The sequence below is a fragment of the Orcinus orca genome, chromosome 3, assembly GCF_937001465.1.
Source record: "Orcinus orca chromosome 3, mOrcOrc1.1, whole genome shotgun sequence".
Classification (NCBI taxonomy): domain Eukaryota; kingdom Metazoa; phylum Chordata; class Mammalia; order Artiodactyla; family Delphinidae; genus Orcinus; species Orcinus orca.
The window spans coordinates 179870821-179896979 of NC_064561.1; the positions used below are offsets into that span (position 1 = coordinate 179870821).

At 45.7% G+C, this 26159-nt stretch overlaps 1 protein-coding gene across 1 annotated transcript in view; it reads left to right on the plus strand.

The window, feature by feature from the left end:
• Positions 1-218: 218 nt before the first annotated feature.
• The window catches only part of NSUN2 (NOP2/Sun RNA methyltransferase 2), a 29303-nt gene continuing 3362 nt past the window's right edge, over positions 219-26159 (plus strand). Inside the window, exons 1-17 of the mRNA XM_004274532.4 lie at positions 219-598; positions 701-858; positions 2016-2120; positions 7623-7728; positions 10026-10097; positions 10878-10962; positions 12132-12324; positions 14352-14426; positions 15563-15693; positions 18378-18451; positions 19019-19149; positions 19467-19563; positions 22282-22466; positions 23108-23200; positions 23919-24054; positions 24849-24929; positions 25263-25401. Of these exons, the coding sequence (XP_004274580.1) occupies positions 497-598; positions 701-858; positions 2016-2120; positions 7623-7728; positions 10026-10097; positions 10878-10962; positions 12132-12324; positions 14352-14426; positions 15563-15693; positions 18378-18451; positions 19019-19149; positions 19467-19563; positions 22282-22466; positions 23108-23200; positions 23919-24054; positions 24849-24929; positions 25263-25401 (1963 nt within the window). The 5' untranslated portion in view covers positions 219-496. The remainder of the gene's footprint in view (positions 599-700; positions 859-2015; positions 2121-7622; positions 7729-10025; positions 10098-10877; positions 10963-12131; positions 12325-14351; positions 14427-15562; positions 15694-18377; positions 18452-19018; positions 19150-19466; positions 19564-22281; positions 22467-23107; positions 23201-23918; positions 24055-24848; positions 24930-25262; positions 25402-26159) is intronic.

A 26159-nucleotide genomic window follows, 5' to 3' on the forward strand; every position in this document is an offset into this window, starting at 1 on the left:
AAAATCCGGGGCCGCGATCCACGCCGCCCTGGCGGCCAGGAAGCAGTGGGTACGCTGACCCCGCCTGTTTCACCAGTACAAGGGGCGCGCCGCGGACTGGGCGGGAGGTGGGTCTGCCACCCGCCCCGCCCACAAGCCAGAGCCATGCCCACTCCGGGCCCGCTCCGCCCCCCCGTCGCCTTGGTGCGCATGCGTGACCTCGGGCTGTCCGCATCGCCGCCTGAGCCCGCGCGGAAACCCAGGCCCTCGGCCAGTAGGCGTCTCTCGGCCTGCTCTCTGGAGCCACTTTCCCACTCAGGACTGTCCCCGGCTCCTCCTGCTCGTTGTTTTCCGGGAGCACGGGTCGCGGCGCTCTGGCTTGTTTCCTGAAGGGTCCTGCAGGTCCGGGAGAGGCGCAGGCGCTGACCCACGGGGTCCTCGAGCTGCAGCCCGGAAGTGCTCGCGGCCGAGGGTGGCGGCTCGCTGTGTGCGGGCGGCGTGCGCTGCCGCGTGGGCCATGGGGCGGCGGTCGCGGAGCCGGCGGCTCCAGCAGCAGCAGCAGCAGCGACCCGGGAGCGCGGAGGACGGCGCCGAGGACGGCGGGAAGCGCAGTGGGGCGGTAGGAGCCGGGGACCCGCGGGGACCTCCCCGATCCCCAGGCCTGTGGGGCGGCGAAGGGGAGGCTCCCCGGCCCTGGGCACACGTCCCTCTTATTCCTCAGGGCTGGGAAGGCGGGTACCCCGAGATCGTCAAGGAGAACAAGCTGTTCGAGCACTACTATCAGGAACTCAAGATCGTGCCCGAAGGCGAGTGGGACCAGTTCATGGAAGCGCTCAGGGAGCCTCTCCCGGCCACTTTAAGAATTACGGGTTACAAAAGGTAGGGGGTCGTGCTTTTCGTATTTCCTGGAAAGTTGGGGTTAGAACGCCCAAGGTTTAAAACGCGGGTGTTATTTTTTCCCCTAAGAAGCGCATGTCAGCGGTGCGGATTCGAGATCCTGGAGGCCTTGAGGGGAGGGAGCTTAAGTGTCCTACGGCGTAGGGAAAGGAGGGATTGCAAGTTGGGAGGCCAGAATGAGAAAGGAAAATGCAGCCTGAGGAAGGGTTGACTCCTGGGAATTCGTGAGTTGAGGATGCCCACCCTTTGGAACACATGAGAATTTGTGACATTACCGAGTTTAAGTGAAACGTACAGTGTTCTCTTTCCTTAAAAAAAATGTTTTTTTGTAGTCTTGTAGGTGAGCAAGTGCGCGCCCATTGCCCGCTGCACAAAGACCAAATACCGAGGCAAGGGGCTTTTGCAGAAAGTGAAAAGGCTTTACTGCAGGGCAACCAAGCAAGGAGACAGGAGGCAGAGCTCCGCTCTCCCCGTCAGCTGTTGAGTGGGGTATTTATCTTGGAGGTGGCCAGTAAGAGGAGGAGGGGGCTCGGAAATGATGGGTGGAAAGTTGGGGTGAGTTTCAAGAGCTCCCTACAGGTTCTCTGTCCTTCATGCCTGTTTATGGGTCCCATGTGCAAATTCGGGGTGGGGCGTTCTGTCTGTTACATGTGGTGGATTTTCAGCCTGTGATGTCTAAAGTTTACCGTGGGTTATTTTAGTCCCTAAACGCGCCTGTGCCACGCGAAGGGGCCTTTAGCACGTTGTTTCCATGTCTGCACATCCCTGGTCTTTTGCAAAACAAGCTTAGAGGTCTCAGTTAATCACTGTGTTTTGCCTATGGGCCTTGAGTGTGTAAGTTACAGGGTATGGTTTCAGTTATACCTTTTGAAGATGACCTGCAAGTGAAATTGGAACTCGAGGAATATTTAGGAGGGAAGGAACGCAGTAGTATTGTATTTAGTTTATCACCTTTTAGTGGTCAGACAATGAGGATTGTTATCTTTGAAAGAATAGAGTAAAAAGGCAGTAATTAAAGAATGTGTTCTCTCCACACAACGATGGTTTTAGTTTTAAAACATAATCTTGAATTTACAGAGAGATAAAATTTATTAAATTAGCTTTCCAGATGGATTTGAAACTTGCTTACTTTTTAATAGCCACGCAAAAGAGATTCTCCATTGCTTAAAGAACAAGTATTTCAAGGAACTGGAGGACCTGGAGGTGGACGGGCAGAAAGTTGAAGTTCCACAGCCCCTGAGTTGGTAGGTATAACGAGGCTTCATCCTGTTGGATATTTCTCTGGAGTTTTAATCTTTCTCACTTGAATGTATTTCTTGGTAGTGCGTTTGCTGTTGGCCTGAAAGAACCTGAATATACTTTCCGGGCATTCTCCTGTTCTTCCCAGTGCTTTTTTTTATCGCTGTTAGTTCACGCTGGTGTGCAAGTTTTCCTATGTGATTTGCAGCCGTAGTGTGTTGAAGTCTTGATCTCAGTTAATTTTTCCAAGTCAGTCCAGCCTCTTACCTTCCTTGACGTTACCATTTCCACCATTTCCATTTCCACCCCTTGTCTTCATGTCAGAAGCGTTGCAAACTTAGTGTTTTGTTGCAGGGCCCAGCGGTTAGGCCAGGTAAGGATCGCGGCACGGGAGGTAGCGTGGAGGGTAGCCGATGTTCAGTTTGTGAATTGCCCGGTTTATTGTACACACCACACTACACGAGAAGGTGATCATGCACCTGAGGGAAGGAAGGGGGTGACGAAGGGGGCGTCTCAGCATGAATGTTGGTCCCCTTTCCTGGGGTGTGAGCAAGCGGGAAGTCCCCATCTGATCTGACAGTGCCTCCAGCAGCGTCTCTGTCTGAAGCAGCTCCTCGGCCTTGGAGCATAAGGTCCTGGGATGATGAGCCTTCCAGCCACTGTCTCAGTGTTTTAAAGAGTTATGCACCTGGGGTTCTCTTCTTTATCTGTCACCCTTCTGTTCCCATGCCGTCTTTCTGAGGACGTTACCAAACACCAGACGTTTCCGAACAGTCACCACGGAGATTCACACTGGTCACTGTGACTCCATTTCGGACTACTCAACGCTGCCAAAAGTCATACAAGAGAGTAGGAATCGGGGCTTCCCTGGTGGCGCAGTGGTTAAGAATCCGCCTGCCAACGCAGGGGACACGGGTTCGAGCCCTGGTCCAGGAAGATCCCACATGCCGTGGAACAACTAAGCCCGTGTGCCACAACTACTAAGCCTGCACTCTAGAGCCTGTGAGCCACAACTGCTGAGCCCGTGTGCCACAACTACTGAGCCTGCGCTCTAGAGCCCGCGAGCCACAGCTACTGAGCCTGCGTGCCACAACTGCTGAAGCCCATGCACCTAGAGCCCATGCTCCACAACAAGAGAAGCCACTGCAGTGAGAAGCCTGCGCACCGCATCGAAGAATAGCCCCGCTCGCCACAACTAGAGAAAGCCCGCACGCAGCAATGAAGACCCAACACAGCCAAAAATAAAATAAATAAAATAAATAAATTTATTTTTAAAAAAAGAGAGAGTAGGAATCACATGACTAGAAATCACAACATAGCCCTTCACCTGGCAAAGGCTCAGCAAGGCTGCTTCAGCCGTCCTGTGTGTCGGCTGTCTCCAGTGTCTCCCAAGCACACTCCTGCCCTCTCTGCTCACTGCCCTTTAATCTTACTGTCCCGTAGGTGTCCTGTGGCTTACTTGTTTCTCAGGGTCCAGTTCAGGGCTCAGATGTGTGAAGGCAGACCCTTCTGTCTCGTAAAATGTCTGGAGTACTCGAGCACAAACCATAGCAATGCCGAGCCCTGGACTAATTTATAAACAGAAAAGTCGTTAAATTGCTGTAGCTCCACATTTCCGATGATCAACTTTGCGGTATTGAGAGTTCTCACAAAACAACACATTTTAAATGATTGCTATAAAAAGCTGAATTTAATCAGCATTTCCTGGCAACTTCTGAAGCTTTGACTCTTCATGTATTTGATGTTACCTTTCATTTTTACCCTTGTGATACCCTTTAGTGATCACAGACCAAGGTCAGGTTCTCATTAATCATGGGCTGTGGATTTGCTTCCTTTTCATTCTTTTTTTGGCCGTTTGGATTTTCAGTGTCTGTATCACAGATGTGCACATCATCCACCTTTAGAATGAATGCTGAATGGCCAGATGCTAAAATCAGATCAAAACCAAATGTCAGCATTATAGAATGCATTTCTGGGACACAGGACTAAACCTTCAGTATTAAGCCAGAACATTTCATGGTGTTTTTTTTCGTTAAAACGATTTTAGTCAGAGTTTAAAAGCTTGACTGTTAGAGGACAGGAAAAGGACTCAGGTGCTCGGTGGCTGTTGGTGGTCACTCACTGCATGTCCGCGGTCCTGAGGCCAGTGGACAAGGAAGATGTATTTCCAGTTGCTGTACCTACAGTGTTGCCGAGTGAGGTAGCCTTCACGTGGTGAGCTGCTCTTCCTCTCAGAGGACTTGGGTTGTAGACTTAACTCTCCTGTGCCGAGGTTTGGAGATGTGATTGATGTCCTGGCGCTTAAGCAGGGGTCATCTGATGTTTTCAGAAGCAGGTTTAAGGTTGTCTTTGTGCACGTTTCTATTTCTAATAATCTTGCCTGCATTTGCTGCCTCTCACAATCACCTGAAAACATTTTTATTCCTTCAGCCTTATGTTCAGAGGTGCAGCTTTTCGGATGCGAAGGTCTCTGAGTGTCCTCTGGGTCTGGGCAGTAAGAGGAGGTGAAAATTCAGCACGTGCTCCTGTGGGAAAGAGGCGCCTTTTCTCTGGGCCTGTTCTCGTGGGATTTTCCTCCACAGCTCCAACAAATACGGGAATTAGTCTCGCTATTATTTTTTATTTATTTATTTCTTTTGCGGTACGTGGGCTTCTAATTGCTGTGGTCTCTCCCGTTGCGGAGCACAGGCTCCGGACGCGCAGGCTCAGCGGCCATGGCTCACGGGCCCAGCCGCTCCGCGGCACGTGGGATCTTCCCGGACCGGAGCACGAACCCGCGTCCCCCGCATCGGCAGGTGGACTCTCAACCACCGCGCCACCAGGGAAGCCCTAGTCTCGCTATTTTTATTGTTTTCTGCAAACTGTGGTCATACTTTTGTTTAATCAGCTCATTGAACATTTAACGGCTATTTTTCGCTCTCGATTTTTGAATTTGGGGGATGGGTACAGGACCAGTCAGGACCAGTTCCCAGACTTGTTGGAAAGGCTCTGCAGGTGTTCTGTGGGTGAAGAACACAAGCGAGTCACTCTAGTAACAGCCAGGCATTCTCTACACGTTACTGTTTGCTTTAATTTTCTGAACATGGCTGAAGGGTGTGAGCAGCATGTTGTAAGATTTGGGTTCCTGATAGTCAACCTTCTTCCATTATCGGTGAAGTTGTGTGATAGTTTTATTGTATAAACATTTAATCAATCAAATTCACTTGTCAAGTGTGGGAAACCCATAAATCAGTAAGCAAGTAAAGCAGAAGCTTAAACTACTTCTGGTGGTTTTCTATATTGTTCAAAATGCAGAAATAGGTCATGTATTCTTCTAACCTTTTGCTACATCGTGGGATATAATATAGGAGAAATGTTTTTGGGAACCAGGTTTTCTAGAAGGTATAGGACTTATCATGTATAGGACTTATAGCTTGGGCAGATTTCATTTTTATCCTTACTTTTCATAGACTAGGAACTGTAAGGAATTATCCTAAAGCAATTTTTAAGAGACCTTGTTTTGACAATCAGTTGTTGAGAACACACCTTATTGTCATGCTGTTTGTGTTCTTTTTAAATGTCTGGGTTGAAGATGATTTATCGTAGGTGTTGTATATATTTAGAGACTGTTTCTCTTAAGAATTTTTTAGGGACAAAGGGGACAGTGGTGCTTTTAATTTATCCTTAAAAGATACGACAAGTTTGCAAAATAGGACTTTAGAGACTCAGGAGCTAAATTTGAATTACATAACTATAAATTAAATACAGTTTTTTAAGATTGTTTGATGTTGAAATCTGTGAAGATTTTCATAAACATCTGTTAGCTCAAAAGAGTTGTTCCTAAAGCTATATAAGAAACATACTTTTTCATTTTAATTGTCTGTGTTTAACTGTCTAAAAGTTCTTAAATATTTTTCTCATATGAGTAAGAGCTTTCACAATCATAATAACGTACAATAACTTACAATCGAATTTTATTCTAATAGTAAATTTACATTTTAACTACTAGAAATTCAACCTGTAAGGCACATAAGGAAATATTCCCTCAAATTATATCTAGAGACTGTCGTCTCTATTTGAAAATGAAACTTCAGCAATGTACAATGAATAGTGGCAGGCAGCATTCAAATTCGTGGTGTTCGGTGGCTTGGTAAAGTAGTAACTGGCATGTGTGCTGTCATTAGTCACAGACAATTTGGGGTTGCCAGTAGACGTTTGGATATCAGCAAAGGTAGCAGTGGGTCAGCAGGTTTTCTTCAGTTCTACAGCTGGAGCCAACCTGAGTGAATCCCTGCCATTCACCTCTAGTGAGGCCAAAGGGAGTATTTAAAGCTAAACTTTTTGAAATTGTCTGATAAGTATGATTGCATTTTGCTTCTGTATTTTTGAAACAGGTTAAATATTGAAGAGAGAAGCAGGCATAAGAGATAGAAACAAAGCACCGGGACATTTGGAGGGTGGCCGTGAACAGATTCAGCCAGTTTAATATTCATTATTTGGTGGAAAGTATTTTTCACATGTATCTCATGATAACATGACAGTTGAGCAGTGTCTTCAGATCTTAAGCCTGAGTTTGTGTCTGTCAAATAATCAGAGTCTCAAAGCAGTCAGATGTGTTGTTTTTCAGATGTTCCAGCTTCATTTTCATGGCTGTCACCTTAGCTGCAGTTTGACACATGGAAACATTGTGACCCTGCATTGTTAAGTTGAGCTCATTATTGTACCTCAGAGTTAACAATGAGTTTGGTATGATTTGTCACCGAGTGCCACGTTATGCTGAGCGTGGCCCCATGTGTCCTATCCGTGTACTGACCTGTGCAGTTGGAGCTCAGTGGGTGGGCAGGTGCAAGCTGCGATGAAAAAGCACACACTTCCTAATCAGTGGTGGTGTGATTTATAGACAGTTCAAATATATTCCCAGAAATGGCAGGAGAATCTTCATTCTTAGGTCTGTATAAGTAGCAGCCTAGGAGCTCAAATTAATGCATTGGTGATTTCCAGGGTTTTTTGGTATGTAAAACATTTCAGTACATTATTGGACTGATTTGTTTTGGAAATAGTGAAAAATATAGTAAAAAGGATTGTAATCAAACGTTTGGTAAACATTCTAATACCTGCCCTACGGCATCACTTTGATTCTGTGTGATCTGCATTTTAAGTAATTCGTCACCTTATGTCCTCTGTTGGCCTCCGTGCCGTCACGTTAGCTCACCACAGTGGAGAGCAGCGGGGTGGGAGGCTCCCGTTTCATCAGATCGTGGACATGCATCACCATAACTTCTCAGTGGTGTCATGTGCGTGTGTCTCTCAGAGCGCCCAGGCCGCCTGTGCCGGGGCCACGGGGCGCAGTGAGAGTGCACCCGTGTGTCCCAGAGCTCTCACGGTGCTGCTGGCCGTCACGCGAGGACGAGACTGAGTGGCCGGAACACAGCTGGGTGTCTCGTTTGGCTTATGACCTGTATAAGCAAGAAATTGTGAAGAGGCCGCTTTAACATAACCCATAAATGTTTTGCTTTCTTTTCGGTCAGGTATCCTGAAGAACTTGCCTGGCACACAAACTTAAGTCGAAAGATCTTGAGAAAGTCTCCACAATTGGAAAAGTTTCACCAGTTTCTGGTTAGCGAAACTGAATCTGTGAGTAGATGCCTCTACGTTTGCTGGTTTCCTTGAAACTTTAACTGGGCCTTAGTATCAGTCCGGTAGTTTTATTTTAACCATACGTGCCTCTGGGAGTGCCGATGTGGATGAGGCAGGCAGAAAAACCCGCTGAAGTGTGTGCGCGCGCCCCCTGAATTTCTGCTAAGTTACGTGGCTGCTGTCTCGTTTGGCGCCTCTGATCGTGAAACGTCCGGCGGGCGCCGGCGTGGCTCCTTGTTTCTGGCCGCTCCAGGTTGGGGTGGCCGCAGCCGGGGGCGGGGCACAGCGCCCTGCTCCATGGGCCTCGCTCAGGAGCAGCTGCCCTGTCTGCTCTCATGTCCTTCCGAGGTACGCTTGCCACGCGCCTTTCCCGCGGAGAAAGCGATACGCTCTCGCGGCCATGTGTATTTTATTAAAGTGTTTTACCCCGCCTTTGCCAGGCAGACAAACAAGACCTAAATGCGACAACTTTGGTTCTCGTAGAACGACCTTGCCTTCGCCCTGGCAGCCCCTCCGCCTCCCCAGGTTCCCTGATGGCGGTTCAGTCACTTGAACTTCTAACCTTTAGCCTCACATCTTCCCCGACAAAATAGCTGTTCCCGCGTGTAATGCATGATTGAGTGAATGCCCATAAAATTTGGATGTTGTGAGCTTTGCAGTTTACTTTCAGTTTTTTTGGCATTCTTAATAGTCTCACGTTTAAAATCAGAAGCTGCCCCTTCTTATTTTCTAATCTCCTTTTTCTAGCCAAGGAAACCTCTGTGTGTCACCAGATGGTTTTTATTTCTTTTTCACTCGGAGCTTCTGTGTCCAGCTGACAGGATTATCGTGCTTCCCATGTTTCTTGCCTTGAAGCCATAACCAATTTAGAAACCTTTCACCTCGCTCCGCTCTAGTAGCTACTCAGACCAGGGTAGAGCTGTTCCCTCTTGTGGTTGTGTGTCCAGCTTGGTAACCTGGTAACCTGGGCTCTGCTTGCCTGGTTTCCCACCCCCATCCCTACCCTGGTAAGGAGTAAACAGAGCTGAGCACCACCACGGGCCCAGTTCTGTGCTCGGGCTCATACAAGAAGGGATTCTCTGGCTCAGCTTTTAATCTACTTGGATGCGTTTAGAGAGCAATTTAGGTTCGAACTTCAACAGAGCAGAGGGTTTGTGGGGAATGGAGGGATACACAGTCCGGTAGGCCGTGAAGAGCTGGGTTTTGGCAGCTTTGAAAGGTAGAGGACACTGGAGTTTAGTGTTGGCGGCGTGTATGGTAGGGAACCAGTCCAGATTTTTGATCAGGAGTCAGCAGGGTGCAGTACTCCCTGGGTTGTTCAAAGTTGACTGCAGAGTGTCCATGAATCCAGGGACCACCTGCTGGGGTGTCTAGCCAAGGGCCTGACATCCTCGTCCTACGTGAATGCTCTGAGTGACAACTCGGGTGAAAACAGAAGGCAGGCTCTTCAGAATCACAGGTGTAACCCAGAACTTGGGATCCGTGCCCCTGGCGAGGCAGTCATGGTTCAGTCCTCACAGATGCAGTGCTGGCCGGAAACCCATGAGGTGAAAGGAACAGGTGTGAGTGGAGGCCTGTGTTTAGGTTCTGACAGTCAGGTGCGCAGGTGTAAGATGAGTGATGGCTGCTTGGGTGGCCTTTCCAGGACGGGGCCCCAGGTTGTAAAGAAGCAGAAGCCTCCTGGTAGCTGATGCTTTTTTGGCTTTTTGTTAAGTGTTTAGTCCTAAGCTGTTACAATAGAGTTGTGATTGGCACAAGTGCTGGATTTCACTAAGGAACTTTGTCTGAATCTGAACAGCTGTACATTTTAACAGATGTCCTGACCCACGAGTGAAGATCTAGAGGATGGTTGGTTTAGTGAGGAGTTTTAATTATTCTCTCTCTTCCACAGGAAACATGGGGGCAGTGGTTGATGGGGACAGTTCTCAGGAATACAGAGCAGGCGTGGGCTGTTCTGGAAACAGGAGAACTAAGAGATAGAACTTACAGTTTCAGCTATGAAACTTCTAACGGGGACTTTCTGTCCTGTCCTGTGCTCGTGTTTTACTTGAATTTCTAATATTCTAATGTTGTTTTGATATTTATGGTCATCCTTACTTAGTCTTTTGGTAGCAACCATTTATCCACTAGTATAAAAATCTGTCTTACTTACTGTCTATGTGATAGTACTAACTTTTGTGTTCTGGTATAATTATATGGTATTTTCCTGTTGCATTGGAAATAACGCCCAGTATTAATTTTTTTCTGCCTTTCTTAATGCCATTGCTGATTTTTAAAAAATTTTATTTTCTAAGGGAAACATCAGTCGTCAAGAAGCCGTTAGCATGATTCCACCACTGTTGCTTAATGCTCACCCTCACCATAAGGTATCGTGCATTGAATAGAAAATTCTGGTGGGTAGACCACCCTCCGTGTTTGTGTCTCTCTGTTCTGTTGAGACCTTTTTTTCTTTATATAGTTAATCATTTCTGTTTTCCTTTTCACTTTGGGTAAAGTGGAGAATGACATTTATTTTAGGTTCTTTTTGCAATTTTTACAACTCAGTTTCTTTACTTACTACTCAGATAATCTTCAGTGTTCTTGATTGACTAAATCGGTTGAAAATCATAGTGAACATGTACTGAGGACTTGTTGAATGCTGAGGATTGTTCTATGTTCTTTTTGTGAATCGATTCACTTTATTATCCGCATACCCCTTTGAGGGTAGATGCTATCACTGTCCCCCTTTTTCCAGATGAGGGGAAGGAGGCAAAGGAAGGTGGAGCCTGAAGTCACCAACTAGTCACCAGTGACTGAGCTGAGACTTGAACCCAGCTAGCTCTGCCTTTTAGCATTTTGTTATACTGCTTCTCGCACTTAGCATCTTTACTCATCATCCCTAAATGTATTGCTTTCACTGGTGTCTAGTGCCATTTTGTTCCTATCCCCTGTGGAGTAAGTATCTTTATCCTTCTGTGGTTTGGGGACATCATATAATATTAGGCCCCTGGAAGTTCAGTATAATATGCTATAGATTCATTCTATAAATAAATGTATTTGGGTTGTGAAATAGAAATGAGAAACTAGTTTTAAGTCGTTCTAAATTAAATGTAGGATGATTGATTTATTAAAAGAAGAACATCAGACATTTTCTTGCTTTTCAGTAGATTTTAGATATGTGCGCAGCACCTGGATCAAAGACCACACAGCTAATCGAAATGCTGCATGCCGACATGAGCGTGCCTTTCCCAGGTATGCACTGGGCTGGTTTTTGAAGGGTAGGGGTGCTACTTTGGTGGGTTGTAGACAAGGAAAAGAGCATAACACAGGAGGCATCAGGCAGATGGGTTTTGTGTCTCTGGAAGTAGAGCTGGACGCTGTGCACACCTGTCACTTGTCCTCAGACCCACACGTGCATTGTGGGGAGGGCCTTTACTTTAGAATTACGTGTATTTTCTTTCTCTTTTCTTTTTTTTTTTTTGCGGCACGCGGGCCTGTCACTGCTGTGGCCTCTCCCGTTGTGGAGCACAGGCTCCGGATGCGCAGGCTCAGCGGCCATGGCTCACGGGCCCAGCCGCTCCGCGGCACGTGGGATCCTCCCGGACCAGGGCACGAACCCGCGTCCCCTGCATCAGCAGGTGGACTCCCAACCACTGCGCCACCAGGGAAGCCCCCTACGTGTATTTTCTATAAAAGCAAGTGGTGTTTCTTTTTAAAGCCATAGTAGGTAGATTGCCCTTTGAGTTTTCAGTAGTAACAGTCTCACATTGGGGTTTTTGTTTCCTTTTGACTCTTTACTACCTATGTGAGAGGCAGGAGAATGTAGTTGTCCAGAGCTGCTGTCAGACTCCCCAGGTTCAAATCCCACCGCCATTTAATAGGTGAGTTCTGTGACATTACCAGACATCACGTACGAAATGGGACATCTGTCTTGAACTTGGAGGACATTATGTAAGATTGCAAAGGTCAGAGCCTCCCAGGGAGCGGGTTGACTTGACCCTGAGGAGCCTCGGCCCCTCCCCAGGAAGCAGATTCGCAGGGTCCAGAATGGAGGCCCAGCACATGTGCACTATTTTAAACACTTGTTGGGGGATTTCGTTGTTTTCTACATCTTTCTTCCCTCACCCTCCTTTTTAGTTAATCGTTAATAATGGAAATGTTACTTTTGGCACAGTAATTGGTACAAAGTGAATAATTGTTGAACAGATGAATTTTGAAGTTTTGACATTTTAATTGACTGTGAAATCCATGCCGAGCCACCTGGTTCCTTTTTCTGGACCACTTCCCTAGTTCTAGCAAATCTGAAGCTCGGTCTTAAGTTTGCTCAGTTGTCCGTCTCACCTGCCAACCTAGAGGTTACACATTTCAGGAAATTGCTCCACTTACGCCACCTTTCACCTGACGCAGTTTTATGTTCCCAGAGGGGTTTGTCATCGCGAATGACGTGGACAACAAGCGCTGTTACCTGCTTGTGCATCAGGCCAAGCGGCTGAGCAGTCCCTGCATCATGGTGGTCAACCACGATGCTTCCTGCATCCCTCGGCTCCAGATGGATGTGAACGGGAAGAAGGAGATTCTCTTCTATGACCGCATCTTATGTGACGTCCCTTGCAGGTATGATTAAGAGGCCGGAAAGCCCAGAGTCCACTCAAAATCAAATCAGATATAGTCTAAAGTGAATCTGCACACGGTGTGCATGCAATTGCAGGTGTCAATCTTATGGCAACTGGTTTGAAGAGAAAGACACTGAGCGTAAATCAGAAGCCAGAAACTCAATTTTAGTGATAAACAGAACGAAGAGATCAGAAAGGGGGTGGTTTTGATCGTCTTGAAAAGGGACACGAAGAAGATACCTGAGAGGCAAGCAGTGTCGTCATAAAGCCTCCTTAACAGGCATTTCAGGATGTTAGTGCCGCGAGCGATTTGCTTGTGCTTATTTCCGGTGAGTATGTAGGATACTTGTCATAGGATAATACGTGATCACATTGGGCTTCTGTGGTGAATCTTATGTAGCACAGTGAAACTCAGGGGTTCCAACCTTTGGGAAACTCAAGTGTATTTGTACACGTGCCTTTCTTCAAGTTTTACAAATAAATTATGGAGTTTTAGAGTTTACCTATAAAAGAATTTCATGGCATAACTGAATAACTTAGATTTTCCAAAAAGAAGAGAATCAAACTTAAAACGTCTGTTAATTTCCTGGAGGCAGTGACACAGGCAGTGGTGTCACACATGTTTAATACCTTCTGAACACACGACTTTGTTGAGACAAAGTACAAACTTTGTTGAGACAAAGTTTAGTAAAGACGCTGCCACAGAACTTTGTTAGCACTAAACACAGTGTTTAGATATGACACATCGGAATTAAATCCTGTCTTATTTAAACAAGGGGCAGATTACTGCTGGTGGCAGAACTCATTAGCACTGAGTGTGACTGCCTGTCAAATACCGAAAGAATTCTCCTTCACAAAATTGAAATAGGTCATGAGCTACGTTCCTTTCTTTCTAGATTGCAGCTTTTTAGTTTTCGTTTGGATCAGAAAAACTGATTTTTCCCACCCCTGTGTTTTTGCGATCACAAATATCATACTGTGAGAAAGACGTGACCTCATGCGCTCTGAGTTGTAAGCTGAGGGAATTAGAATTTAAGCCACCACCATACATGCAAGGGATGTCATTTGAAAGCAGTTATATCGTATAGGACGTTTCCATCCTGCAGACCCCTCACCTCAAGGACATGTGACTAGACCATCAAGGAAAATTAAACTTTACAGAGAAAGCCAGCAGACACAGGAATTACTCAAATTCTGAGTAGATAAAATTCGACATGGACAGAAAGATTAATTGATCAACTCTGTATTATGGAATTTACGTGTAAATGATTTCCATTAAGTAAAAGCAGAAATTAAAAAATGTTTCAGTGTGATATATAGAAAAATCTTGGTAAAGAAATTAAATTGGCTTAATTGAATTTGCTGTGGAAATCCTTTATGAGTATAAATTTATCATTATTCTTGTAATTCTGATTAAAATGTTACTGTTGATTAGCCAAGTTTCTTTTCTAAGTAGCAGGATCAAAAGGTTCTGTGTCCTAGGTCTGAAGATTAGTTTTTTGTTTTGTTTTGTTTTGCGGTACGCGGGGCTCTCACTGTTGTGGCCTCTCCCGTTGCGGAGCACAGGCTCCGGACGCGCAGGCTCAACGGCCATGGCTCATGGGCGCAGCCGCTCCGCGGCATGTGGGATCTTCCCGGACCGGAGCACGAACCCGTGTGCCCTGCATCGGCAGGTGGACTCTCAACCACTGCACCACCAGGGAAGACCTGAAGATTAGTTTTGCTATAGTATTTTTTCTCAAATGAAAACAAATTACTATCTCTTTGTTGAGAGAGGTGTTCTTTTCAAATCATATTTCCTTATTGCATTGAAATGGAAGTGCAATTGGTTTACTGTACTAGAGTGTCCCCAAAACAAAAATAGAAAGTTTATTGTAGCTTGTGAGAATTTAGATTGTTTTCTAATTGGTGTTTATAGTAATAATAATGATACCTGTTTTGTAATTTAACTCGAATATGACATATTTGTTAAGCTGTGATCATCTAACCGGTACAGAGTTTTAAGTTTTTAAATATCTTTCTTTGCAGTGGAGATGGCACTATGAGGAAAAACATTGACGTCTGGAAAAAGTGGAGCACCTTAAACAGCTTGCAGCTGCATGGGTAAATAAACTGTGTAATTGGTAGCCCTGTGTGACTAAGAGATTAGTGAAGGTTTATGGTTGAATTACCTGGGCATCCAGAGCTTCAGCTGACTGACTGTAATCCTCAGAATGTTAATGGCCACCTTCATGCGAGTTTGCTTATTTGTCAGAAGTAGTTGTTTTTAAAACCTCTCAAGAGTAGGAAACTGAAGATTGTATACATTTCAGGTATACATTCATTGAGAATGCCTTTTATAAAAGTTTCCTGTAACATTTCAGACATGTGTTTTCCATGAAATGACCATTTCTTACTAATATTTCTCCTCTCTGTTTTCAGTTCTTTTGTGTTGAATTATTTTGCTTAACATTTTGACCTCTCAGAAATATGTTTTGGTTGTCTTTAAAGAAAATTTGGAAAGTTCTTAGAAGTGAAAGGAAAGAGAAACTCTTATAACTCAAAGATAATTTCTGTCATGCCTGGTATATTATAGTGTTTTTCTGTGCAGAGGGATTTTTAAAATAGCTGTTTTGATTTTACTGTCTACAGAGCTTTGCTTTCTTTTTTTCACTTAACATTAAAATTATACAAATATAGAACTATGGGTGATCTGGAGGGTACTAATGAATATTTACCATAAATAACTTGAGGAAATTTTGTTTCTCTGTTAAAAACTTACTACTGTTTTTGTGAAACAGGCAGTTGGGATTATAATGTACTAAGAGATACAAACTGCTCAAGGAAAGAAAAAGCAAATATTTGTAGAAGTATGGAGACTTTTTAATAGTGAAATTTAGCTAATATGTTGAATTCATTTGTTAATCAGCTTTATGCTTTGCTTGTTGGCATGTTGGGAAAGGTTAACAACACTAACAACATTGTATAACAACATATAGTAACAACATCTATAAATAGGTGCTTTTTAGATAAACAGGGAACATCTTATATAGGGTTAATCTAACTTCGCTTAAAAATCTTAAAATTTTTGCTGTTATTTTTTTCTTTATATGGGAGTTGCTCATCTTACATAGAGTATTTTATATTTTATTATGTCTGTCATAAAATTTGTAATGAATGTGTGCTACAGTCAGTGCCTCTGACGTATGTGCCATGCGGATGTGCTCGGCACATAGGGTAACCTAGTCTCCGGCCCTTAGTTTACAGCTGCGGATTGCAACTCGGGGCGCTGAACAGCTAGTGGAAGGCGGCAGGATGGTGTATTCTACGTGTTCACTAAACCCCATTGAAGATGAAGCAGTCATAGCATCTTTACTGGAAAAGAGTGAAGGTAAGTGCATGATGATCTTTCAATAAGAGTATGTACTTTTCAAAACCTTTATTGCTATAGTGTATTTTTCTGTAGGCTTTTTCTACGTTTGCTTGTGTGATTAGCCTATAAATCCTAAAATGAGGTATCCCTGATTAAAAACATGCTTATATAATGGGTTTGTTGTGTTTCGTGAGTTATGCAGTTTGCCCATTTTGCTTCTTTAGGTTTGAAAGGTTATGTCAGATCCTTACCACACTGTTGCATTTTTTAAAAAATTGTGGTAAAACTTACATAACTTAAAAATGTACCATCTTAACTATTTAAAAATATATAGTTTGATAGTGTTAACTACATTCACATTGTTGTGTAGCCAATTTCCAGAGCTCTTCACCTTGCTAAACTGAAATTCTGGACCCAGTAAACAACTCCCCAGTATCCCCTCTGCCCGCCCCCCCATTATTTTTCTGTCTCTGTGACTTTGACCACTCTAGATATCTCCTTTGAGTGAAATCATTACAGTATTGTTGTTTTGTGACTGACTGGCTTACCTCTTTTCAGATAATGTCCTCAAAGTTTACCCATGTTATATAATATATCAGAATTTCCTTCCTTTTTAAGGCTGAAAATATTCCATTGTATGTTTAGACCATATTTTGTTCATCCATTAATCTGTTGATGGACACTTGGTTTTGCTTCTGCATTTTAGCTGTTGTGAATAAACGCTGCTTTGAACATGGCTGTACCAATAACTCTTTTAGACCCTGCCTTCAGTTCTTATGTGCGTACACACAAGTGGAATTGCTGCACCAGATGGTTATTCTGTGTTTATTTTTAAGGACCCACCATACTGTTCTCCACAGCAGCTGCACCATTTTACATTCCCACCAACAGCACACAAGGGTTCCAATTTCTCCACAGCCTCGCCAGCACTTGTTATTTTCTGTTTTTTTTGGTTGTTGTTGTTTTTTTGTTTTGTTTTTTGATAGTAACCATCCTAATGGGTGTGAGGTCTTATCACACTGTTTTATACTGAGGGACCAGCATAGGTTGTAAGGACATTTCATAATGTTTTCATGTTTTTGCTGAAATGTTAACCTTTCTGTCAGTTTCTCCTTAACAGAAATAATTGGAGATTTCAAACTAACTACATTTCCAGAATAGAATGCTACCGAGTTTTCTACTTATGTATGAAGCAAGTGGAAATGCAGATGTTGAAACAGGTGTGCATTTCCTGAGGCAGTATCCGAGACAGTCTAGGCTTCCGTTACATTCTTAGTGGCAGAGTGATCTCTGTGCTGTGTGGTCAGCCCTCTGATTGTTCGCACCTTTGGGGTCTTTTCGACCTGAATTTACTATGTTGTGTTTATTTTGTTTTGCTATACTTACATAAAGATGTGATTTCTGAACAGTGTTTCTTGCATGGTTATGAGCTCTACATTTTTGATGGTACTTTATTTAGAAAGGCATGTGAAGAGGAGAGCTGTGGGTGATGTAATTTGATAGTAAATTTAACTCTTAGTGTCCTATTCTGTAATTACTTTCTAACCAGGCAGGTGGGCTTCCAGTCTCGGTTTTGCTCTCACAGCCATCTCTGCACGTGGTTGCTCCAGACCACACTGTACATGTCTCATCTCTGTCCTCCGTCCCGTGTAGACGTCCTGTAGAGGCGTCATGCGTGGACGTGGCTTCATCAGACAGTAGGCCTTGGCTGGGCCTTGTACTCTGCAGTTGCTGGGGATTTCGACTGGGGAGCCTGTGGTCCCTGCCTTGAAGTCCTCAGACTCAGCTGGGGGAAGGGTGGCCGATACGCATTCAGTCTACATGCTCTGGGCCAGCGTTGGCAGCTTCTGACCCAAATGCTGGCAGAAAGTCACTGCTGAGCCCAGGGCAGTGTTTGATTGAGAAAACCAGTTTTCGTACACTTGCCCTATTATTTAGTGTTTGCTTTTAAAAGCCAGAATATTTGGATGTACTAGTGGAGGTCAGTATGATGCTTTTGTCAAAGGTTTCTTACTGTTGGACCTCCACCTCGGGGATTCTTTTCCTCTGTTTTCATGATTGCCTGCATTTTTCATAGCTTCCATGGAGCTTATGTTGGATTTTCCTCTTCCTGAGACCGTCTGCTCTGTCTGTGTTCTGTGGATGGTAGTTCATTTGAGAGGTTTCCTGTAATGGCCCTAACTTACAGCTTCTTGTAGCAGTGCTACTGTAGACACAGTGTTCTTTTCTTTCTTTTTATAAATTTATTTATTTATTTTTGGCTGCGCTGGGTCTTCGTTGCTACGCGCGGGCTTTCTCTAGTTGTGGCGAGCGGGGGCTACTCTTCGTTGTGGTGCGCGGGCTTATCACTGCGGTGGCTTCTCTTGTTGCTGTGGACTTTGTCTCGGACGTGGTGTGGACTCTGCAGCTCCTTACTGCAGCAGCTTTTCTGTGCTGTCATTTATGCACGTAACATTCACTTGTTCTAAGTGTGCAGTTCAGTGACCTGTAGTGACTTCACTGCATTTTCGAGAAGAGCTCATTTGCAGTCTCTCCCTGTTCCCACCCCCGCCCGCCGCAGGAAATCTGCTCTCTGCCTGTGTGGATCTGCCCTCCCTGGACATTCCCTGTAAATGGGATCATACAATATGTGATCTTTTATAATTAGTTTCTTTCACTGGGCGTAATGTGAATTTTTGTTTTGTTTTTTGTTTGATACATAGGTGCCTTGGAACTTGCTGATGTGTCCTCTGAGTTGCCAGGACTAAAGTGGATGCCTGGACTCACACAGTGGAAGGTAGTCTTTCCGCAAGGACTCTGACTCAGAAGGGCAGATCAACTTGATAGACCTATTAGACTTGTGGTGTTTTAGAGCACCCACAGTTGGGTAACTTGAATAAATAGTACATTTGGTTATGCAGCTTAGAATCAATTTCAAAATTATGTTTAATGACAAATGGTATGATTACACAAATATTTCTCTCTGGCACTGGAAAAGTTTTCCTGTCTTTATTCTGCAGTTAGAAGTCAGCTTTGTTTATTCTCATCCCCATAAGTATAGTTTTGCTTTTTTTCTTTTAACTGGCTGGAATTCAAGCCTTGTTTCCAATATGAAACAATTCAGTTTTCAGTTTTAAACGAGGAACAATCTGAGGCTTGTTTTAAAAACAAAAAAAAAAAACCCACATGGAAAATGAAAATGCTGCTTTCTAGAACGATTGTCCTGTTTCATGGAATAAAGGTTGTCGCATTTTTATCTTTGCAAACAGTCCTCGCTTTGGAGAGAAATGAGAATTGCCCACTCTGACTTTTCCTATTATTAGGTGGGGCTGGTAATCTAGAATCCCACCCTCTCGTTCTGCAGGTGATGACGAAGGATGGGCAGTGGTTTGCAGCGTGGGATGATGTTCCGCACAGCAGACACACCCAAATTCGGCCTACCATGTTCCCCCCAAAGGACCCCGAGAAGTCACAGGCGATGCACCTAGAGCGGTGGTGAGCTTGTGGGGAGGTGGGACCTCTAGCGTGTCCTGCGTGGTCTGGGCTGTGCCCATGGCCGACCCCTCATGTGTGAACTTTTCAGCAAGTAAGGTTCTCAGGGCCTGAGCTGCAGGCGTTGAGCATTTGTAAATAACAAAAATAAATGGCTTGAACTTAATTAGGTAATAGTTTGGCCACTACGTTAACTTTTTACACATTACACATTGATGATTCTGTCAGTGAGGGTTGGGTGAATATTTACAGCAAAAGAATGTACTTAGGATCAGCTAAAAAGGGTAAATTGTGTGGGTTTTTGTTTTTGTTTTTTTCAGTCTTAGGATATTACCACATCATCAAAACACTGGAGGGTTCTTCGTAGCAGTATTAGTGAAAAAGTCTTCAATGCCATGGAATAAACGTCCCCCAAAGGTAAACATCTTCCGAAACAATGTAGCATACCATGTGGTCTTTTTGTGCAGTTGAGGCAGAAGCTGGCCGAGGTCAGTGGAGCGTTTTTGTGTGTGGGGCGGTGATGGTGGTGTTCTTAAATTTAAATTTTGAGTTTTCCAGAAAGCAGCCGTGTCTTATAAGGGAGGTGGAAAAGGCGGAGTTGGGAAATGCATTTCTTCTATATCTTAAATCCAGTTCTTTAATAAAAATTGGAAAGTCATAAAGACGGCTGCTCTGTGGTTTAGGATCAGAAGGAACCCCTGCAGGCCAGTGTCTGTGTCTGCCTTCCTGTGGGTAGTTTTCAGTCGGAACAACTCTGCCAACCTCAGGCCAGCCAGTCTTTGCCTTGGCCATAAGAGGTAATGACAAGCTGTCCAGGCCTGGCTGAAGTGGACATAGATAGGGCCTGACCTGTCGAACGAACCTCAGCCGCCCCCTGGGTTATGTAAGGGAGGCCATGAAGCCGAGGGGTTCGGAGAGGGCAGCCTTCAGTCTTGACACAAAGTTGCTGTGTGATGCGCTCTCCTCCCCTTTATCAGTGTATCAACGTGGGGAACTTTGTTAGCGTGTCCATCAGCCTTCCTTCCGTTGCCGTGGAACATGGCCTGGAGTCACAGTCCATGCTGGAAAACGAGGACAAATAATGCTTCGCCTTTGGAGAAACAGAAAGGAAACTGTTCTCTGGGGTATGGCTAATCCAGACGAATGCTTGGGTCACAGCCTCACACTGAAGGGACGTGGCATTTGCGGGCCGTCGCCACGGCGCTTGTGAGGTTGGAGAGGTTTTCCCAGAGGCGGAGCCCCTGGCTGTCACAGCCCCTCACTCCCGGTCAGGAATGGGGCCACGGGGCTTGGAGCAGGACTCCCTGACACATGAACACCAGCCACATGGTAACTTAAATTTTCTTGCAGCCGCATTATAAAAAGTGAACGAAAAAGTGAGATTAATGACATTTTATTTATCGCAGTATAATAAAATGTGATTTTCATGCAATTAAAGTAAGTTATTAGTGAAATATTTTTCATGCTTGCATTCCGAGATTTAAAAACAGTGTGAACTTTCACTCTAAGAAGCATCTTACATAGCACCGGGCACATTTGACATGGTCAAAGTGCACGGCTGTGCTGTACTACAAGGGTACTGGTCAGAGCCTGTCACATACGTGTACTTCAGATTCACTTGCACTTGGGGCTGTGTTGACATTTTTGTCACATAAGTGGTTTTGAGCTTTCTCTTCAGTGTGCCACCTCTGATGGGGCATCTTACCTTTTAGAACAACTTGGTATCATTTGCTCATTTAAATCTTACTACTACTTCTGTCTCCTGTGAGTATGTCAGTTCATCATTCATTTAGCTTTGAAAACCTGTTTTGGCGGCCTGCCCTGTGAGCTCGCCCAGCGTGACTCTGCTGGGGCCACATTGATAACTCAGATTATCAGTCTTCAGGACGCCGTTGTCTAGTTGAAGTGATGGAGCTTGTAAAAACAGTCAGAATTGGAGCCGGGGAGAGCCATGCTGACAAAGTGCTGTTGGTATCCTTGTGAGGGGGCAGGATTAGATCTGGGTCATTGCAATGGAACAGAAAAAGCCTCCTGCACAGAGGGCCGTGGGAGACGGGCTCCGAACAGCAGGCACAGGTGGGCATAGAAAGGATGCGTACCATTGCTAGCCTTGGCAAAGGGTTTGTTCTTTTTTGCCTTTTTTTTTTTTTTTAAACAAATAGAGTACATTTTCTGGGAGGCAGTGTTGCCTAGTGTTAATAGCTTTAGAACCTTACCAACGTGTCCACTTAATAGCTTTGTGAACTGAGGGACATGTTGAACTTTTCTGTGTTCAGGTGTCCTAATTTGTAAACTCACTTCATAGGGATTGAGAATTATCACTTTTACCAATCTTGTGACCTGTTAGAAAGGACGTGTAGCTTTAAAGAATTTTATTAAGTTGAGGTGTAATTGACATAAAACATTGTATTAGTTCAGGTGGACGACATGATGATTCTGTTTATATATACATAGTTACAGAATGTATTTCCTCATGGTGAGAACTTTTGAGATCTGCTCTCTTAGAAAGTTTGAAATATGCAACAGTGTTATTACCTGTAGTCGCTGTACTGTGTTATGCAATAGTTTTTTTATATAAGCTTGTATATAAAATATACATAAAAAATTAATGTAAGTGAAACATTTTGCACATTCTTAAAGCCAAAATTATACTGTTATCCCAGATCAGAAGTTCGTTTTTCTACAGGTAGTTTCTCAGTCCCTAGAGGTCCACTTTATCTTTCTACTATCTTTCTTCTAACTTCCACAGCGGTTTACCCAGGGATCCTGGGAGAGTTTCCACTGTCCTTTATGTATGTCCTTGTCTTCTCGGCCCCAGATAGTATGTTTGGGGCAGCATGCGACTCATCACGCAGAGCAGATGCACGGCAGCATTTCTGAGTGAAGACAAGCTGGCGTTGTTGGCCTTTGCTAGGAAACAGGAAGTTAAAACTAGAATCAGTGCCCGTGAATTCTGCTTATAATAGTAGATAGATTTAAGACACTTGTTTTAAAAAAATTCTGTTGTCTCTCTTTTGTACATGAAATGCTGTATTCATTTGGATGGATTTTGTGACATTTTGAGTTCCTTCTTTTCCTGTATCAGGGCAGAGGAGGTTGTTGTCTGAGTTTAAACAAGCTTACCCCCTGTTCCAGCTGCAGGGTGAGTCTGCAGAGCCGCGGGGGCCTGTGCAGCCGGGCCCCGCAGATCCCATGGGAAGGAGCGTTTCCCACCCCTTGGAGCTGGAGAGTAAACCGGCCGCTGGTATTAGTGACACAGAAGCAACTGAAAGAGCTGAGAATTTAGAGAATAATGAAAATAAGAAAGATGGTGTGTGTGGGTAAGAAACGGTTGTGTCTTTTTATTTTGTTTACTTTCTTTTTGGCTGCGTTGGGTCTTTGCTGCTGCACGCAGGCTTTCTCTAGTTGCGGCGAGCGGGGGCTATTTGTTGTGGTGCGTGGGCTTCTCATTGTGGTGGCTTCTCTTGTTGCGGAGCACAGGCTCTAGGCATGCGGGCTTCAGTAGTTGCAGCACATGGGCTCAGTAGTTGTGGCTCGCGGGCTCTACAGTGCAGGCTCAGTAGTTGTGGCACACGGGCTTAGTTGCTCCGTGGCATGTGGGATCTTCTCGGACCAGGGCTCAAACCCGTGTCCCCTGCATTGGCAGGTGGATTCTTAACCACTGCGCACCAGGGAAGCCCAACGGTTGTGTCTTGATCCTCACGTTCTTGTGTCTCCCCAGCCCTTGTAGATTAAACAGGAACCCAGATCTCTCTCGGGGGTGGTTTTGCAGGGGTGAGAAGGTCCTTGCTGTATAGGACACGGTTCAGTGCTGATGACCCCTGGAGGGAAGAGACCTACTTCCCTCCAGAGCCTGGGCGGCATGGAGCTGGGATGAGGGCTGGGCGGGAGGAGGGATGTGCTGTTGGGATTTAGCGGTATTCCTCGGATGACAGATTACCTGTCTCCATTCCCTTCTCAGTCCTCCTCCATCTAAGAAAATGAAGTTATTTGGATTTAAAGAAGATCCGTTTGTATTTATTCCTGAAGACGACCCATTATTTCCACCTATCCAGTAAGGATGAATTCAACGTTTTAAATTCTTCTTTTAAATTTACCGTAGGGTGAAATGCACATGTGGTCACATTTAACTGTAGTTTTTCATTTAGCCCCTTTTTAACAACGCATGTCAGAGCTGGATGAAAGTTTAGAGGGTGTTTACTGAACCCTTCAATTTAAGGTGAGCAGTAATCAGAGAACCTAAGCCACCCAAAGGTATAGAAGATAGAGAGATGGAAAACTCTGGACTGCAGCCAGGGCTCCCCGGTTAGGAAATGAAGAGTAGTGCGTCTGGGTGGGATTTCCAGGTAGAACAAGGTGCTCAGGATAACAGTCTTGGGTTCATCTCTTCCTTGTTTGTTGAACTTAGTATCTTTAAACCAGAGTGGTCACTTACATTCATCGTCTTGTAGATAACTGGTCCTTTGCCTGTGTTTGTAAAATTCCCTCCTAAAATGCCCGTGGAGCAGGTGGGTCCTCTCAGGTGTGCTGTTGGAGCAGCAGTTGGGGGGAGAAGTTGCACTTGTTAATGCAGGTCCCAGATCTAGCTGTGCTCAGGCGAAGCTCCTGGAGGCCCAGGTGAAGCAGGTGAAGGTGGGCGTCCACGGCAGAGTGCCAGCACCCTTAACCACAGCAGCTTTGAGAAATGGGATCTGTCGGGGAGAGCAGGCCGCCAAGAGGCATTCGTCACATTCTGAACGGAACTCTTACAAGCAGCCCTGTCTTTTTCACAGGAAATTTTATGCTTTGGGCCCTTCCTTCCCAAAGATGAATTTGTTAAGTCGAACCGTGGAGGGGAAGAGAAGGCAGCTCTACATGGTGTCCAAGGAGCTGAGAAACGTGCTGCTGAACAACAGTGAGAGAGTGAAGGTACAGCTCACACAGCCCCGGGGCCCGCGTGCGCTCAGCGCGCGGTGCTTTCGTGTCTGCTCGGACTCGGTTGGGAGGGGCTGGCCCTGATGCGGCCCTGCCAGTCTGTCCATCGTGGGCAGAGGGGAGCCGAGCTGCCCGGGGGCCTCAGCCACTGCCAGGCACAGGCTGCCCGGCCGTGTCCCGTCCGCCCCGCTGGGCTCACACCGTCTGCGTCACGGGGGACCGACGTCTCCCTGCTGCTCCTGTGGGCGCTTGGCTTTGTTTTTTTCCATTTTCCTTAGATTTTTTCCCACCTCTGGGCCCTCTTTTCATTTGCTTTGCAGTTTTCCCAGCTCATTTCCCTCTTGCCTGCTTGTTTAACGCAGCTCATCTCTGTGGTCTGGAGGCCCCCGAGCTCAGAGTGTTCTCAGGACAGTGCTAGGCCATTAGGTGCCGTCTTTCCTGTCCTCTCTTGGGTGTCCGCTGGGGCTTCCAGGCTGACGGCATCCTTGCTCCCGATGGCCCGTGGAATGTGTGCTGACCTATTCTTGTGTTTTCAGAGTTTCCTGGTTTTAACGTCTATTGTAATTATCAGTCCGTATAAGCCACAGAAACCAAAGCTGTGTGAGAGTATCGGTCGGGGCAAGAGAACGTCTATTTTAGTCAGATGACTCTTGAAGTGTTTTCCACTCCTTTTTTCCTTCTTTTCAGCAGCTACTTAGAGCTCTGTCTCCTTGTGCTAGATAGGAGTATTTTAGTCGATTATCCTGACTTTCACTTACGTGCGTTTCATCTGATATTTTCCATTCCAGGTTATTAACACTGGGGTTAAAGTCTGGTGTCGAAATAACAGCGGTGAAGAGTTCGACTGTGCTTTCCGGTTGGCGCAGGAGGTAAGCGCAGCTGGTGGGGCGGCACCAGCCGTGAAGGTGTGGATGGGTGATTCTGAGCCAGCCCGGCGGGTCAGGACCATTGAGCACCGGGCCGGCTGCTGCCAGGGGGGCTCTCGAAGACACTGAGCTTTCCTGGGGCGCCAGGGTGGGGCTGTGCTTGCTGGCGTGTGTCCCGTGTGTCACCAGCGTCCCGCCTGCCTGGGGCTGTGGTGAGGGGTGGGGCTGATGTGAGGGGAGGGCCGCCAAAGCCCGCGGACTTGGGCGGGCGGCTCACCTCACGTGCATGGGCGGTGTGCTGCCATTCGTAATGGCCACCTCTCTTTATTCCCACAGGGAATATATACATTGTATCCATTTATTAATTCAAGAATTGTCACCGTCTCGATGGAAGATGTTAAAATTCTGTTAACCCAGGAAAATCCATTCTTTAGAAAACTCAGCAGTGAGGCATACGGCCAAGTCAAGGACATGGGTAAGCAGTTTGACTGGCGCAGAGGCGTCGCTTGTCCTCGCACACATAGTGGAGATGCAGGTGTTCCTGCCTGACGGAGCTTTTCACTTTCATGTACGTTGTGGCTTTGTTCTTAGTGCCTGTGTCGATTTTCGGAGGGATTTCTGGAGACACGCCTGATAATCCCTTTCATTGAGGGTCAAGGGCATTGCTGGGGTTGCTCTCCTTCCCCGAGCCAGCCTTCCACCTGGCCGGCCCACCTGCCAGAGCCCCAAGCCACCCGCTGTCACTCAGACAGCCAGGACCGGGCCCCGCGTGGAAGCAGAGGGCAGGTCCCAGCGCTCGGGTGTGTCTGCATCTCGAGGCCCAGGAGAGACGAGCACAGGCTGTCGGCTTGGTTTGGCACCTTGACCAGCCCCCCGTGGTAGAATGTGCATCCTTGCCCAAGGTTCCTGCTGCTCTGTGGGTAGCGGTCACATCCTTGCTTTTCTGTTTCATAAACTTCCACCTCGAATCACTGAGTGACGTTTCCTCCTACGAATACAAATAATTCCACCTGGGACTCTAGTTCTGTTTTTCTTTTCATTCTTGCTTGCTTTTTTATAACTTATTCCTTATTTCCGGCTCGATTGGATGAAAAGGGCACAAATCAGTCATTGAAGTTACGTGGTCTCATGCCTTACGTTCCGGCCTGAAGCCTGAGCGGCAGGAGCTCGCCGTGCCGAGGCGTCCTCGTCTCCCCAGGCAGGGCTGCGTTCAAAGTAGGGATTGCTTTAAAG